Source organism: Antrostomus carolinensis, unplaced genomic scaffold (assembly GCF_000700745.2).
Source record: "Antrostomus carolinensis isolate BGI_N321 unplaced genomic scaffold, ASM70074v2 scaffold21582, whole genome shotgun sequence".
Taxonomy (NCBI): Eukaryota; Metazoa; Chordata; class Aves; order Caprimulgiformes; family Caprimulgidae; genus Antrostomus; species Antrostomus carolinensis.
Genome location: NW_010301916.1, coordinates 1 through 16,485, shown reverse-complemented (window position 1 = coordinate 16,485; position 16,485 = coordinate 1). Strand labels below are relative to the sequence as shown.

General features: G+C 39.8%; 1 protein-coding gene across 1 annotated transcript; it reads left to right on the top strand.

Moving 5' to 3' along the window:
• Window positions 1-672: 672 nt before the first annotated feature.
• Window positions 673-11,080, top strand: TMEM26 (transmembrane protein 26; the record flags this gene model as incomplete). Its single annotated transcript, XM_010163654.1, has 5 exons — window positions 673-751; window positions 7,040-7,153; window positions 7,688-7,908; window positions 8,955-9,031; window positions 10,665-11,080. Coding segments are annotated over 5 exons (907 nt in total), but the record flags the coding sequence as incomplete, so codon positions are not given.
• Between the last annotated feature and the right edge of the window lie 5,405 nt (window positions 11,081-16,485).

The following is a 16,485-nucleotide window of genomic DNA, read 5'->3' as shown; positions in this document are numbered from 1 at the left end:
TCTAGTACTTCTGAATAAACTCAGCTCAATCAGCTGAAGATAAAGATTCTTCATCATAAGTTATACAGAAGACTGTTAGGGGGAGAAGAACTAGAGACAGAAATCCTAAAGAATTATACAGTTGCCAGCACAAATAAGGAAATGAGGCCAAAAGCCATTTTCATAAACCATTTTAGCCTGCACTGAAAACCCTTCTACTAGAGAAATGCTTGTTTTAGGAAAACTGATGCTGTTTCTACCTTTCCTGTATCAAGGCACAGGATTCTGATCAACAGCCTTTATCCAACAGAATTCAGTGAAATGACTCAATGTATTAATTCACCCTTTATGAAATCTGAAAGGGTGGGTTAGCTCGAGGCTTTTTTTATTTTAAGTACAGAGAATGCTGTGATGGAAATACAAACAGCAAAGGGCCTTTGGTTAGTTCTTAAAAAGAGATTTTAAATAAACTTCCATATATGTTCTTAGGTGGATGTACAAATAAACTTATGATTCATAATACTGACAGCATGAGGAATTCAGCAAGAATAGCAACTCGTATTTGCTGTTACCCTATTTCTTAATATCCCATATGGTAGGAGGCACAAGATACTTTTTAATGCAGATAATGACAAGATAGATGGTATTTACGATGTGATATAATACCAAGCTATCTTTTCTTTTCCCTCACAGGTTTTCACCGGCAATATTTTTATATCTGACTTGCACAGTACCATCACTATGGCTACTAGAAATTCATCATGGGACTCAGGTATTTATTATGAGACAAGGTGGACTAGTTTGAAATTGATGCATTATTTGATAGGTTGGATTTGGGCATATAGAGAGAAGTCTGCCACATCTTGTTCCAATTTTCTGTTTCATACTGGTGGGTCTCCCAATCCAGCTACAGCTATACTGTGACTACTGTGCATTTCCTAAATTTCAGATAATGACCCTCATTCCTAGCTAAAAACGAGTCCATTTATTTGTATTTGTCTGGGGAATTGAGAACTAGTAGTTCGAAAAACAGCTTTTCACCCCCAAGTTACCAGCTTGAATCTTGCTTAGGATGGTGAAAGAATTTCATTGCTTTAGAGGCTAAAGAAAAAAATAAAAATAAAGTGCGAGTTTCACAGCACTTACAGTCCAGTAAGTTTTCACAGCACTTACTGCATCCAGTTCTACTGCATCCAGTTCTGGAGCCCCCAACACAAGAGAGACATGGACCAGTTAGAATGAGTCCAGAGAAGGCCATGAGGATGATCCGAGGGCTGGAGCACCTCTCCTATGAGGACAGGCTGAGAGAGTTGGGGCTGTTCAGCCTGGAGAAGAGAAGGCTCCAGGGAGATCTTATAGCGGCCTTCCAGCACCTGAAGGGGCCTACAAGAAAGCTGGGGAGGGACTTTTTACAAGGGCAGTTAGTGACAGAACAAGGGGAAATGGCTTTAAACTGAAAGAGGGTAGGTTTAGATTGGATATTAGGAAGAAATTCTTCACTGTGAGGGTGGTCAGACACTGGAACAGGTTGCCCAGAGAAGCTGTGGATGCCCCCTCCCTGGAAGTGTTTAAGGCCAGGTTGGATGAGGTTTTGAGCAGCCTGGTCTAGTGGGAGGTGTCCCTGCTGATGGCAGGGGGGTTGGAACTAGATGATCTTTAAGGTCCCTTCCAACCCAAACCATTCTATGATTCTATACAGGCAGATATCACAACTCCAAGCAAGGCAAAATTGAGACAGGTATCAGCGAAAGGGGTCTTAAACTTAAGCTACCTCTTGGTTGCTGCAGCCTAGGAGAATACTCACAGATTGCTACTAGATAGCTGACATGGTAATTTGTCTGTCAGTGTTTATATCCTTTCTTTGTTCGTGCTGTGTAGTAATCTGGGATGGGCGTGCCTGAATTCCAATTCAGGACTAAAACATATGGTAAAATTTTTAGAAGCAAGTGTTCTTTTGGCAGATGGAGTTAGTTAGGGCTAGGACAGAACCAGTTAGCCCAGCAGCTCACATTGAGTGAGCCACCTCCTCGTGCAGGCTGCTTTCAAGTCCCCATAGCACCTCCACTTAGTGAAAAGGGGATTTTGTCTGTCCCAGCACTTGCACATGTACAGTACCTTACATCCACAGCAGAAAAGGGCCTGATAGGAACAAGAGCAAAGAAGAAAATACATAAATTAGACTAAGAAGACATAGTGCCTCATTTTCTCCTTTGAAACATTGTTAGAGCCCACAGAAGCATAATCAAATATTCAAAATTGTGTTTACACTGAAAATGCCTGAGGCTTTTTCTAAATACAGCAGCATTTTAGGAATTTATTGTCTTCTTGTTTTGCCAAATCTCCTTAAACAGTCACAGACAGGTAATATGGATATTGAGAACATTTGTCATAGTTAAATCCAGTCCAAGAAACAGGCTAATTCTGTAGTCAAAGGCAGCAGTTTATTTCCCAAAATGATGTTAGAACATGGCATACTTTGTTCTTATTGATATACTGCTACTGTGAATTAAAGAGGGAGTATATCAAGTTAACAGCTTAGCTTATACCTGGAGAGACAGGATAGAGACTTCTGGAAACACACAATCTAATAGATTCAAAACTAATACCTCCAGAAGGGGAGTAGCCTCTTAACAATTAATCTCAAACACAGCACCCAGACTAGTACTATTCCTCATACCAAAGTATTGCTGGGATTTTCCTTATTAAAATACTAACAGAATGGGTAATTATGCAGTTGCTAGATGCACACAGTTAATATATACCCTATGAAAACAGGTTTTGGTCTTTAAGGCGGTAGAATTTTGATTTCATGTTGAACAGGAAACATCAACTGCTTGTGTTGTGTTGGTGCTGTAATTCAAGGCATGTGCTAATATGCAGTCTCTCTTCCTGAACACAGAGGTAATTCTGCCTCTCCGAGTACTGCAGAACTGGACATAAGTAATACCACTCATATATCAACAATGTAATACTGACTGCATAGAAACTACTGCTTTGCTGTAAAGTATTTGGGGGATGAAATACATGTTTGGGAGAGACTATAAAGTAAATTGAACTGAAAAAATTGCTGTCTGCAAAATAAGAGTGGCAAGAAAATTAAAACCGTTTAATCCACTAAAAAACCCAAGCATTCTTTCTTAATATTGTATAAGATCTCAGATAAACAAATACCTCTGTTGCCTTTTCAAATGCCTGGTGCATCACTGCCACAGAAAGTGATAACCGGCCACCCTTTGCAGGGCTTACCTGACTACCAGTGCTGTAGTTGATATAGGCTTCCCAGTCAGTAATACGACAGATACTTAGTAAACCTTGTAATTATTTTTAACTGCCTTAACTTGAAGATTTTAAGGAAAGTGACAATTACTGCCCATTGCTTCAGCCTTATTCTGAGGGGGAATTCTCTTACCAGATAAAATTCTAGTATCACTCCCCTAAAAGTGATCTTACATCTTTCACCATTTCCTCTCTCCCATACACATTATCTTCCTCAATTTGGAAAACAGCTTAAGCAATCTCTTCTCCCTGTTTTACATTCCAGCTTTCCTGTATGAGCGAAATGAAGCAGTCATGGTTGCTTTCAGTTTCTGACATCACACGTGTTGCCATAGTGACGGCCACAGTGTTTCCAGCAAATCGCAGAGAGCAAGCGGGGTACCTGTTGCTTGGCAAAGGGCCAGCTCTAGGGAAGGGCTAGCCTCTTCCAAAATCCACACACGTTAACAGGATTGAGGGTACTCTTCCCTGGTATTCCAGTGTCAATTTTACCATCTTGATGCTGGACCTTGCAAAAAGTTTTAGCTAACCTCGTTTTTATTTGGGAATAATGGATTGTGAATACATGCAAATAGAAATTTGCTGAATTAGTTGGGTGTTTCAGGAGTTCCCTATGCACTGACAGCAAGCTCTGCAGGCCACACAACAGGACAACATGTCACGCAACAGTTTCCATTTTGATTAGATGTTTTATAAATCAGAGGAACGTAAGCTTCATCTCAGAAGAAACAAAGAAAGTAAACCAAGCTAGAACTTATGCAAAATGTGTACCACTTCTTCCTGTTTATTTTTGCAAAGAAAAAGGGCATTTTTATTTAGCTATGCACATGGTCTCAATGCCTAGGAGTAACTGGGCCCTAGCAATAAAGAGGTAAACCACATTTATCAACTGCCTGTGAAACTCAGTATTCACTTTTTCCTTGTCACATTCCCATTAAGTCACTGCACATGCATAATTGGCTAGGCAAATATGCCTGGCACCAACAGTCCTATTTACATGCATATACATGATGAAAATAAAGGCTCTTCTCCAAACTTTCAAGTGAATCAACATCATAATCACCACTTATTAAATATTCAGAGAGAAACAAACCAAAACAAGGTATGAACATACTTGAATTAAAAAAATCAGGAGGCTACTTGTATGACTGGCCTTGCAGATGCAGTTTTTCATTTCCTGCCTGCACGCAGTTGAGAAGAGATCCGGAGCCAGCCCTGAGGAGTGCCACTCAGTCAGAGTTCCCCACTCAGTCAGATTTCCTCTAGCTTTGCACTGAAATAGTCCCCCCCCCCCCCTCAATTAGCTGGGAGTAGTTGCAAAAAACACTGATAAAGTAAATTAATTTTCTTAGAGAAGTATTGTCTGCATCTTTGTACCATTAGGAAAAAAAAATAAATAAATAAATAAAAGAGCCCCCTTGCAAACCATATGGAAGCCCTGGCATGCTTTCCTCTGCCTCCCTCCAGCAGTGCTAGTTGCCGACTCCCGCAGCTCTTCTCTCCAGGTTAAGTGGAGCAGCCAGTCTGGAGCCACAAGAGCTATCTGCTCTGTATTGTTAGCATTGGGAGAGCCATGGCATCTGCTGAGAGGCACCTATATGCTTTGCTACCTCCCACTTCACTCCTGTCCTTCAGCCATCTGATTTATGTGCTGGGAGTTCTCACAGAATTTGGAAAGAGATTTCCACAGTCCTTACACACAGCAAACAGAGCAGGCTGCCCTACGCGGGTCCTGCCTCAAATTCAGCAAATTCTTCTCTGAGCAACCAGGCTTTAAAAAGCAAACAAAAGAATTCCCAAACTCTGATGTGAAGTTTAATGCAAGTTCATGGCTCCTTTCCCCTTACCTCTGCCAGACCAGGCGAGGGGGTGGAAGAGAGGGCTCAAACACAGATTTGACAACAAACCAAAGGCTGTCAAGGTGAATTAGTCTTCTTCCTCCGGCACAAATTAGTAATCCCTTTGCCCTACTCAGGCTGCTTGTCACAAGGTAAATAACTCCTTAATATTCTGAGGTGGCTACCCCAGTTATGCAGTATTTTTAGGTGATGGTCTCCTCAGCCGACTGCATCATGCTGCCTGTGAGAGTTACTCAGATAGGCTGACTTTGACCTTGGGGGTTGGTCACCATAAGCTTTAGACTTTTTCTAGAATCAACTGATAAAAAGGCTTCTCCAGAGCACCAGTTAAATTTCCCTTCTGAAACATCCTCTGAACAAGCTATTCTGTCTCTCTCCTTTGATTGAAGGACTAACCCAGGGAGATGAGCCCCACAAGGCCGTAGCTAGCAGAGTACGAGCCCCTCCATCTCACTATCTCTGTGCCTAGAACTTTAGACTTCCCTCCCCCAAATGGAAATATCATGTTCCCCACATCTGTGGGTCAGTCTTTCAACACTCTCACATCCACTGTCCAAATAAGGCAAGCATCCAGTTTAAGAAACTTTACCACCAATTATAAAAGCAACAAACACAGACTTTTTTTTTTTTTTTTTCCAGATTTTTCAGACCACGGGAAGTTATTCCATTTATCTATGACAAGGTCAGGCAAGAGGCAGCATTTACCCAGATACTAAACAACATTATCAGTGACCAAGTCAAGTATCAAAGGGGAATTTGAAATTTGCTAGAATGTGATATTTGCTGGGAAATTTTGCCTTTATATTGGCAAGCATTATGCTGAACACAGCTACTCAGTATGCACTAGAACACATTATGATTGTTGCAGAAAATCACTCCCCATGAAATAAAATGGTGGGGGGCCCAGTGGAGAAATGCACATCATCTGGTGTTCTCTGGCACAAATAGGACAGAATAAAAGTCTTTAATAATAGCATGGTTTGATTTTTCTAGTTATCCCTTTTTTATTACAATGAAGAGAGATGTTAAGGGCTTGTTGTGAAGACTGATTTTTAGAACCGTACCCCAGTTGCTACAGATCCAACTTTAGGGGTGAAGGTAGAAGGGCAGTGCAGCACTGTAGACCTCAGATGGGACACAGTCCCACCACTGGTTTACTGCAGCTGAAGTAACAGTATGTTTTAGCCAACATTCAATTTTCCAGAGCACCGGGTACTTGAGGAAAGTAAAGATACCTGGTTTTCTACTCTGCAGGGGTAGGCAACACCACAGACCCTTTTTTCTTAATTATCCCTGAATCTCACCTCTCACATAATGAATTTCCTTGCAGAATAAGGCACAGCTTGGGAAGCCCTACCCCAACTATTAATTTCAGCCTTGGGTGAAGTCATACAGAAGAATGAAACTATTGCATTTTTAGAGAACTTTTTCTGGATAGTAGAGATGAGAAGCAGATTTTTTTGAGAAAAAGTTTGAATATAGAGACTGACCATGACCATAAAACAGCAGACCGACCATGACCAATTTTTATCCTATTTTACTGTTTTAGCCAGAAACACTACGTAGGAAACCTAGTAGCCTGTTCAGGAGAGCTGCAGGCAGATGGCATTCAAAGAGTACAGTCTTAACAGCACAAAGGTGTCACCCGCTCCATCAGCCTTTGAATTTACATCCTCTTCTATAGTGCAGTCCTACACTGTCTCAGGGACCTACCGACACATCACTCCTCTCCTCATGAGAGGAATTCTTCCCTTCTGAAGAAGAGGGGAATTTCATTCAGAGTGAGCATGTAACTTCGTAAACATCGACTGACTTTCACAAATGAACCCTCTGCAGTTCAGCAAAATGGGACTCTTTCAGCTGCAGAGTGCTTCTGCTCCCTTTGTGGGATGCTTATGCATGTGTGATGTTTTTCTTCACAACAGTACTGCGGTAATGAGCCCGGAGCAGTTCAGGTGAATGTCAGCAACCACGACTTCAATCAATCCAGAGACAGCAGTCATGGAAGTGAGGGAACAGATCACCACATCATTCAGACGGTGGGACACCTTTTCCTATTCCTCACAGAGATCATATGACATTAGAGCAATTAGAGAGGACTGTTGTGTCTATTTGGGCAAGCTCCTCACAGTGATTAAAACAAAAAAAAAAAAAAAAAGAAAGAAAAAAAATAGTTTCCGAAAACTGTATTGTGAAAGTGGTGCGTACTACAGCATGGTGCATACTAACTGTTGTTGGTAGGAAAAGTCTCTGTGTGAAGAGGAGAGTCTCCTACCACTCTTTTCCAAATCTCAGTCGCTGAGTTTAGAAAGTGTCTGCATGATGGTTGTGCAAAGGATAACGCTCAGCTGAAAAATGTGAACAGAAGAGTAGCACACAAAGACTTGTTATTCATTACCCAAAGTTTCTATTAGCATGCCTTTTTCAAGTTATACCTGCCACATAGAACTGATTTGCTCTAATACAATGGGAAGGAGAACAAAAGCAGGCTCAAGGATGAATACAGTCTGAATGTATCTATAATGTCAGTCTCCTGAAGTTACAGTATGTTATTGTTGTTGTCTTTTAAACAGGCTAAAGTCTTTGTGAATCAGCTCTCCACAATCTGTGAGACTGTATGGACACTGGCACTCCACCAGACTTTTCTGCTGTTACTAGTAGTTGGGAGATGGCTTCTCCCCATTGGAGTTGAAATCACTCGGGACCAATTGTCTCAGCTGCTCCTCATGTTTGTGGGAACAGCAGCAGATATACTTGAATTTGCTAGTGAAACTTTGGACATTGAAGATGTTCGGTAAGGACTATTTGCTGACATAAATAATTTGTATAGCGCAAGATATTTGTTTTGTTTGAAGATTTGTTTGTGCTATCTGTGGTGTTCAGACTAGTGGAACGGTATTTCCCACAGATAACAGAAGGTTACGTTCAAGGGCTCCATTTTCTTACTCTCATCTTTCCCTCTGTAAAAGACCCAACAGTCCTATGAGCTTCGTTAAGGATTACTCATCTGTTGCCAGCAGAGAAGCGTGTTTCACCCTTTTATTGTGATGGATGCCAAGAGCCAAACAACTAGCATAACTAGTTGCCCTGCAGAGTCAGTCCTTGCAGCTACAGGAGCTCAAACATTGGATACCCAATAAGCCTTTTTCAGGTTAATGATTTGTTTTAGACTAGCAAGGAAGCAACTAGAGATTGCTTTAGTGATTCATTATCCAAGTTGCTTCTTTAGTTATCTCATATGTACTTTCTTCATGATAGAATGACAAAGTGTTCAAAGATAAGAAGAAAGGGAATGGGATAGTCTGGTGTGAATTTTCAGCATTGTGATCTCTCCCAGAGAAAGTAAGCCCATCTCCCCCTCACTGGACTGAGAGATGAGCTGTGAACATCCAGCATAAAAAAAATGAATCACAGAGGAGATTCATCCTCTCGTACAGACATGCTTTTTTTTATATCAAAGAAAAAGTTTTGCAGCAGGAAAAGAGGTCCTTCCCACTTGGCAGAGAAGCTTCAGGCTTGCAAGGAATGTGTAATCACTACAAGGGTAAAGATATTTCCTCTTTGAGCCACAGAGTCTCTTTCCATATGCTTATCATTATAGCATTAGTATCAGATATTTAGTGTAATTAGACAGTTGGAACACGTGGCCTGAACAGCAAAAATTCTATACCAAAAGGTGCCTCTGTTTTCCTTAGTCTTGCATCTCAAGAGCATGCATTAATCAATCGCTGTTTCACTCAACCACCCTTTAAATGACATTCCAGATACTACAGGGAACATTTTTGTTATCACATAAGGAAACTGCATCTTCACTGCTATCACTTTTTTCCCCTCCCGTAGGAAGAATTATGCTCTCATAAATGCAATTCTTGCTGTATGGACCTGGAGTATGCTACAGTTTCCACTTGATCTTGCAGGTTAGTACTTGCACATAGACAAGAAAAGAGAACAAATGCTTTAAGTTTTTGCTGGCATGTCTTGTGGCTCTGCACACACCAGTGGTTATACTGAGGGCTTCTGGTGGAGAGCAGTTCACATAATGATGGTTTTTGAAGAAAGCCCATTGTGGTTTCTTTTGAGGAAACACTTGTTTCTGGCTAACCTCTGATCTCCCTGATAAAGCACTCTACTTACAGAAAAAATGGGAATTGCAATCTTGTATTGCAGCATCTGCTCTGGTTGCCTGGTGCTTCCTCAGACTTCACTATGTGAGCTCTTGAGTTAGATCTGGTCTTGAATTATAATTATGGCTCCAATGTGGGTAGGTTACTAGACCCTATGGAGAGATAGGCTATCATTAACCACAGGAAACAGCACAGCCAAGAGCACAGAAGAGGTTACCACAGGAGAAATTACCTATTCACAGGGAACCTAAAGGACCATATAGTATTGGGACTGTACACCTTTATCTTAAGCTAAAAAGCCCACATTCAGCCAGCTCAGGCTCGTATTTGTCCCTAGGAAGAAAGAGCTTCTCTACATCCGAGAAGAATAATGAAAGCCACCTCAATCATCATCTGTTCTAACCATTTTTACCTCCAGCCACTACAGGTTTGCAACTTAACTTTACCAGTCCAAAGATACATTATCCACACTAGCATCTTATATAAAATTGATGGCTAGGTTGACACACTTATTAAAATAATAAATGAATAAAATAATAATGAAAAATTATTCCAGGAATTTTTCATTAGCCTTTTCTTCATGGGCAGCACTATTTTGTTTTCAACACTGAAATTAGGAAAACATTTCAGCATTTCAGCTCAGCAGCAGATTACATCCTGAAAAAACCTGATGCAATCATATTTCAGATTTATCACAGCTATAATTTCTGTTACTGGTAAAATATATTGTGTTAAAGACGCATAACACTCAGGATTTAAAAACAAAAAACCAAACCACAGAACAAAAACCCCACACCAATAAAAAAAACCTTTCCATACACATCACCACCACCCAAATAAATTCAAACATTGCTTAAACAATCATAGCATTAAATTTAAGTGATGTAATCTGTCATACTATGCATTTTTTCTCTAGCTATTGCTTTTCTGCTTATTTAATTACATTTATCAGTTAAAAATTAAGTTATTGAACACACATTGCCCTGAAATTTACTATGGGTACAGTTTATTTTAGGTAGTTCTATACAGTTGCACAGATAGTACTTTTTAATTAAGCATCAGAATGTTTACTCACACATCAACCATGACATAAAATAGAAGTTTTTAAGCACTTATTATTGGACAGCAATGCAGTTAGGACTATTAAACAGCAATGGCACAAAAACATATTAAAAAATTAGCTGCTGCTGAAGCTTTGCCTAATGGATTCAGCAAATTTCTACATTCTAGAACTCATTTTCCACTTGAGTCTTTTTTTTTTTTTTTTTCTCCCCATTGTTGACTCAAACAATAGAATTCTTTTGGTAAGCTGAAGTGTTTGGCAGTTGTTACTGCATTTATAATCCAGGGTACCCTGGATTGTAACTTCCCTAACCCTGGCTCAATTTTAGAGAGTTGTTTTAACATAACTGTGTTTTATTTTCAGTACAGCATATTGGCTGCAAACCAACTGCATCACCTAGGCGGATCCCCAGCCTGCTGCTGTGCAGGTACAGTGCAGAACTATGGAACATCGGGGTCAGCCTTTTCATACAGGATGGTCCCTTCTTCATTGTGCGTTCAATCCTGATGGGCCACTTCAGAATATTCAATCAGATGTTGGTGTTTTTTACAGCTAAAAATATCTTAGTTGTGACTCTACAATTGTATCGTTTGGCAGTGATAACGTTAGACTTCCGTGCTACTGTTCTGCAGAAGAGCAGAAAAGGAGAAGTCAGCTGTTGCCCCTGTGAGCCTTATGAAGCTAGTACTCATGCTACCGCTGACCAAGATACTGTAATGAAAGAGTTTGTTGCTTTTTCTCCAAAAGAGGAATCCCAAGCTCCATCAGGAGATCAGTGAGCACAGTCACTGATGTGAAAGAGATTGCATTTCCCACAGCTTCTTCAGAAGGGCTTAGCTGATTTCTATGATCAAACACACCTTGAGTGCCTAAGTCATCTCTTCCACCAAGAGATCAATAATTTCTTCTAAATTGTAGGGGAAATTTTCTGAAGCAAAGTCATAGAAATGGCTTTTGCCATTTTTTTATCCATTTGTATGATGGATTTTGACTAGGTCCCTATGATATTATCCACAAGGATTTGTAGCCATAGTTTGTAGTAGCAAGAAAGGTTTGTCACACTAAGAGTTATTGGGGTGGCATTGTGATAGCATATGTACTTGAATGTATTCAAATAGAAGGACAAGACTATCCATTATGGGAAGTACAGAAGCATTTAGCTCTACTTGGATGGTCAGGCTGTAACATAGTGTGATGAACAATATGGTCACCATGTGTGGGAGCAACTTCAGCAGTGACAACTGTGCAGACACACAAATGAAGGGAGATGACAGATTTCTACTGTTACTGTGACATCTAAACATTGCTCATTCAAGAAATTTAGCATCTTCAAACATTACCTCATCCTTGCCTGGATTCAGTTAAAAACTATGCAACACCATGAAACTGCATACATAAGACTGTCTTTTAGGACCTGCATGGTCTGAATAACCTAAACCTTACAAAAAAAAAAAAAGCGCAACCCCACAGATCATTAAAAGAACTGCATTTGTCACAGGCATTTTCTACAGAGCTGCTTGCCTTTATATTTCTACCAGCAGAACACACACACACAAAAAAAAAGCCAACCCCAAAATATCTGTAAAGCTTTCCCCCCGCCCTTGGTTTCACTGTGCTTGCAGTTGAGACAAATTTTTAAAATGCCCCCATTTTATATGATTTATAAAAGTGGGCTTATTGAGGCATACAATCTAACTAGAAAGAAACATCCCTGCTCAAGTTTGACAAGACTATCTAGACAAAAGGATTCAGGTTTGCGCTTCACATTTTATAGAGCACCACAAGGTACCATGAAACAACCGGAGAGATTGTCTGATCTGTTGAGCGTCGAGATCAATTTTTAAGAAATGGCTAATAATTGTTCATTTACTACTTTGATGTTCAGAATGAACAACACAAGGCCTGATTAATTTCTCCCAAGAACAAACTTTGTATCAGTGTAAGGCCATTGACTTTGCTGGGCTTAGGTTACAGAAGCTGAAAGAAAGATAAGTGTTTTTTGAAAGTCTGCCTAAAAATTATATTCTCACAGAAAGCGTCAGGTGCTTTTACAGATTTCTACATCCATTCTAAAAGAGTGCAGAAAAGCATATTAAAAAATCTAGCAAGTGTCAAGTGACCTAGTTAAGGTACCTTCCCTTATTAAAAAATTCCCCAATTAAACCTTATTTTCCAAAGCCTCCACTATCTAAAGACAGAGTCTGGTCTGGGGAATGCATAGAAGTGTTTCTGCTACCACTGCAGAAGTCATATGCTTATTTATCCATAGCCTGATAAACAATGGCAAGTTTATTCTTTGAAAGATTAACCTATTGAAAAATTCCAACCTCCAAACATGTGAACTTGTGTTTATATTTGCGAGTTGTTACTGTTCTATGCATGATCAGGCCCATCCATTATGAAAGAAGAAAATGCACAGCCATAAAGAAGGAAGTCTCATACTTCATAGCCTTTTCCAACATTAATACTTTAGTAATAATGTGCAACGCTTCCTGCTCTTCTTATTTTGGGCCTTTTTCCAGCAGAAATTTAAAAAAGCCAATCATCATTCACCATGGTGTTGGAAGGTAGATATATAGTGAGTGGAATGCAACTTCATTTGGGATTTTAATTCAAGTCTGGAGGTAAAAAAGCTAGAGTGCTGGTGATGACCACTGTGCTGTCTAAAACTTTTCACATTAGGGTGAATTTGGAATCAGTTGCTAGAACTGCAACAGATTTTTCCTTGTTGACGCAAGCCAGGACTACTCACATTCATTCTGAGTTTACCACTTGCTGATATAATAATTATCCTGTTAAAAGGATCCTTGCTAATTAATTCGGAGTGTACTGAGCTTGCTAGAACATCATTCTAAATTCATCAGCACAAAAATTGCAGGATGTACTTTTTTAAACTTGCTGTCTATTTAAAGGGCTTAGTTCAGCAACAAACTGCCTACCAGGCTCAGCCTGCAGCAAATGCAAGATCCCCTGGGGTCAGAAATACAGAGACTCAGGAATATTTTACAGAGAACGATATTTCCTGGTCTTCAGGCTGTTCCATTTTAAACAGCAGTAAAGCTTCAAATTAGATTTACTGCAAGAAGAACTCACTCCGATGCTAGGTTTTTAGTACGACATCCTATCCCCATTCACTCAGACAAAATAGGTTAGATCCTACCTCTCACTTATGACAGAATAGATTTGAACTTTCCTTTTCCTCCCTACTCTCAGGGGTGATGGCAAACAGATTGCTTAAAACCAGAAGAAAACTCAAACAGATAAACAAAGCACTGAAATGATGGGTAGTCTACCTCCCCACCTGTGCACAGAGGGCAATCACATACACCAGGTATGACATACAGTTCCCTCTACTTCACTGAGAAGCCTGGAAATGGCAGTTAAGAAGTCCAGTAGCTTGTATGTTCAGTCACAGCAGCAAACCCCAGTTGCAAGCCTTCTTTACCTTCCTCCTGCAAATTTTTTTTGAGAGAGGACTCCAGCACTGTTTTTCCAGCAGGCTGTTTGAGTCAGCTGAATCAGCAGCTGGGTGTGGGGAGCCATTGTGTCATCCTGCAGCCTTCCAGAGCTTTGCACTAGGCAGGCAGTAGAATGCATTTTCTTGAAGATCTGCCAGCATCTGTGGCGTATTTAAAGAACAACTGATGTCATGCTTGCTGGACAGGAATAGCTGTAGTAAACTTTCAGACAGGGAAAATTCAAGCCTTCAAGATGGAAGAATTTCAGAACATTTATCTTAACCATTATTTACTTGAGTCAGGAGAATTATATTACCAAATCTCTTCTGCAAATAGATATGTAGCCATTTACTGTTATTTATTCTGGTTGTTCCTGCCTTATCCTTTTAGATTATTCTATATTAAACCTCACTAAAATGTTTTATCACTTGTGTTTTCCTGAGCTAAAATGTATTCCTCCTTTCCTTTGGACATTGGCTTAAATAAGATCGTAGCCCTGAGCCTGGGGAAAAAACAAAACAAGACAAACCCCAAAAACCAAAACAAACAACAACCATGATTTTATTGAGTTTCTGTTTCTAGTTGTACTGTACTATGTTCTCTGGGACCATGTGGAAATGGAAGAAAATGTGCAATTACTTTTTAAAAATACCAACTGTATTTTGCAAATAAAAGGCAGCTACCTTAGGCATAGCTGCCAATTTATTATGTGAGAGCAGACTGTTATATGTTCCCATTAATTACATCACATGCTGCTTTTCCTTTCCATCTTTCATAAGTTATTTACTTAGGCCAGATTCTGACTGTAGCCATTGCTTTGAAAACTCACAGCAACTGCAGGAAATTCCACTCTATTCTGAACTAGTTCTTTATTCAGAATCTTTGCCTCCAAGTACGCAAGTTACAGTGTAATCCCAGAGAGGATGTGTTTAATATCTGCACACAGAATGCATTTTACAGATGCACACGAATACATGTATGCATTTAGACACCTGGCAATGCCTAATATATACGACTTTTATTTCTGTTACAGTGTGAGACTGCCGATGAAAACACTCTGCAGATGTCTGTAAAACACTCACAGAAATACCCAAAGATTACAAATATCTTAAAGCTTAGGGCTCTAAATATTAAGCATACTATACTCTGACCAGTACACTGATTTAAAAAAAAAAAAACAAACAAACACCACTAAGTTTTAAATTCCCAGGAATATATTATTTCCATGCAGGTTTCCCGAGTTGAATGAAACCTATCCAATAATTATTTCCCCCTCAAAAACAAAGCTTTTGAAAAGAGCATTAGAACAGAACACTAGCATCTAAAACTGCACAAAGCTGTTTCTCTGGTTCTGTGTCAGTAGAAAACAGGCAAGCCTTGAAATTACCAGATTGGAGAGTACTTGGCCCTCTGGTCTTTGGGTTCAATTCTCCATCTTTTTCCACACTGCTGTATGACGAAGGAATCCTTTCCTTCCTTGTGAGAGGAAGGAAAACAGATTATTCCTAATCTGTATTAGTGAGGCAATAAAAAAAAGATCATGATTGCAGAAGTAGCAGAGATGTTTGTCCAGCAGGGAAATACAGCAATACAGAATCCTAATGGAATAGATATTAATGACTGAGAAAACCACACATGAGCTGTGTTCTCAAAACCTTCCCTGGCCCTTCAGAGCCAGCACTGGAAGAGTTCTTGTCAGCTAACTCCACTCCGATGATCTCCTGCAAGATGCTAATACCAGAACTCCAGTGGTCCTAAGTCTGACTTGCAGGTGACCCTATGCAAACTTTTCCTAATTTGGTCTCATTTGGGTCCCGTCTTTTCCCATTGGATTAAAGGGGTGGGAGGGAAAGCAAAGTAACAATACAAAACCCTTAATTTACCAAGGTAAACTCTTACCTCATACTTACTCTATACACTGCTGTTCTTTCCCTGTCTACATTTCCAGCTGCTTTCTGGGCCCACTGTCCAGATCTCAGTGTGCAGACAAAACACACTAAACACTGAACTTCCCACTGCTGCCTGTGAAAGTCTTCACAAAAGCACACAAGGCCAATCAAAGATTAAGAAGAGGCAAATATATTTCTTCTTGTTGAAGACAGAAGGTATCTACAGCTGCCAGTTTCCTCCATTTGTTTGTAGCCTGCTATATAGAGGAATGATTTCCTGAGCAGTCTTTCTGTGAAAGACTAGCTTATTGAACTAGCAGTGCCTCTTCCTGAAGCCCTATGGATTAATACCTTCTTCAAACAATCTTAAGGTCATACAAAGTTTGAAATGAGGCTGTCAGACTGTAGCTAGAAATATGGGAGCTAAAGGGTGGTACAAGTGCCCTAACTCAGCATTTTTAATTTTGGGAGGTGGGAAAGGTCTCCAAGCCAAGTAAAGCACGCCTGCATGGGTATCATCTGTGATAGCTACTTGGAAGATCTGAACTGGAAATTGCTCTAAAATCTTCAATTTCCTATTGAAATAGGAAATAGCAATATTTCCTAATATTGCTAATAGCATCCCAAAATAATCATACAGAGCGGATCTAATGACAGAACAGCATTAGAATAGATTTACAGTGTAAAAAACTGGTTGAGTGTTGCTGTTCTTTCATTTTATATTATTCTGAATAAACTGCTACTTTACATTTGAAGAATGTGTTGAGCTTAATTTTATCTGGCATGCTGCCTAAATGCTTCATAACTTCAATCACAGAATCACAGAATGTCAGGGAT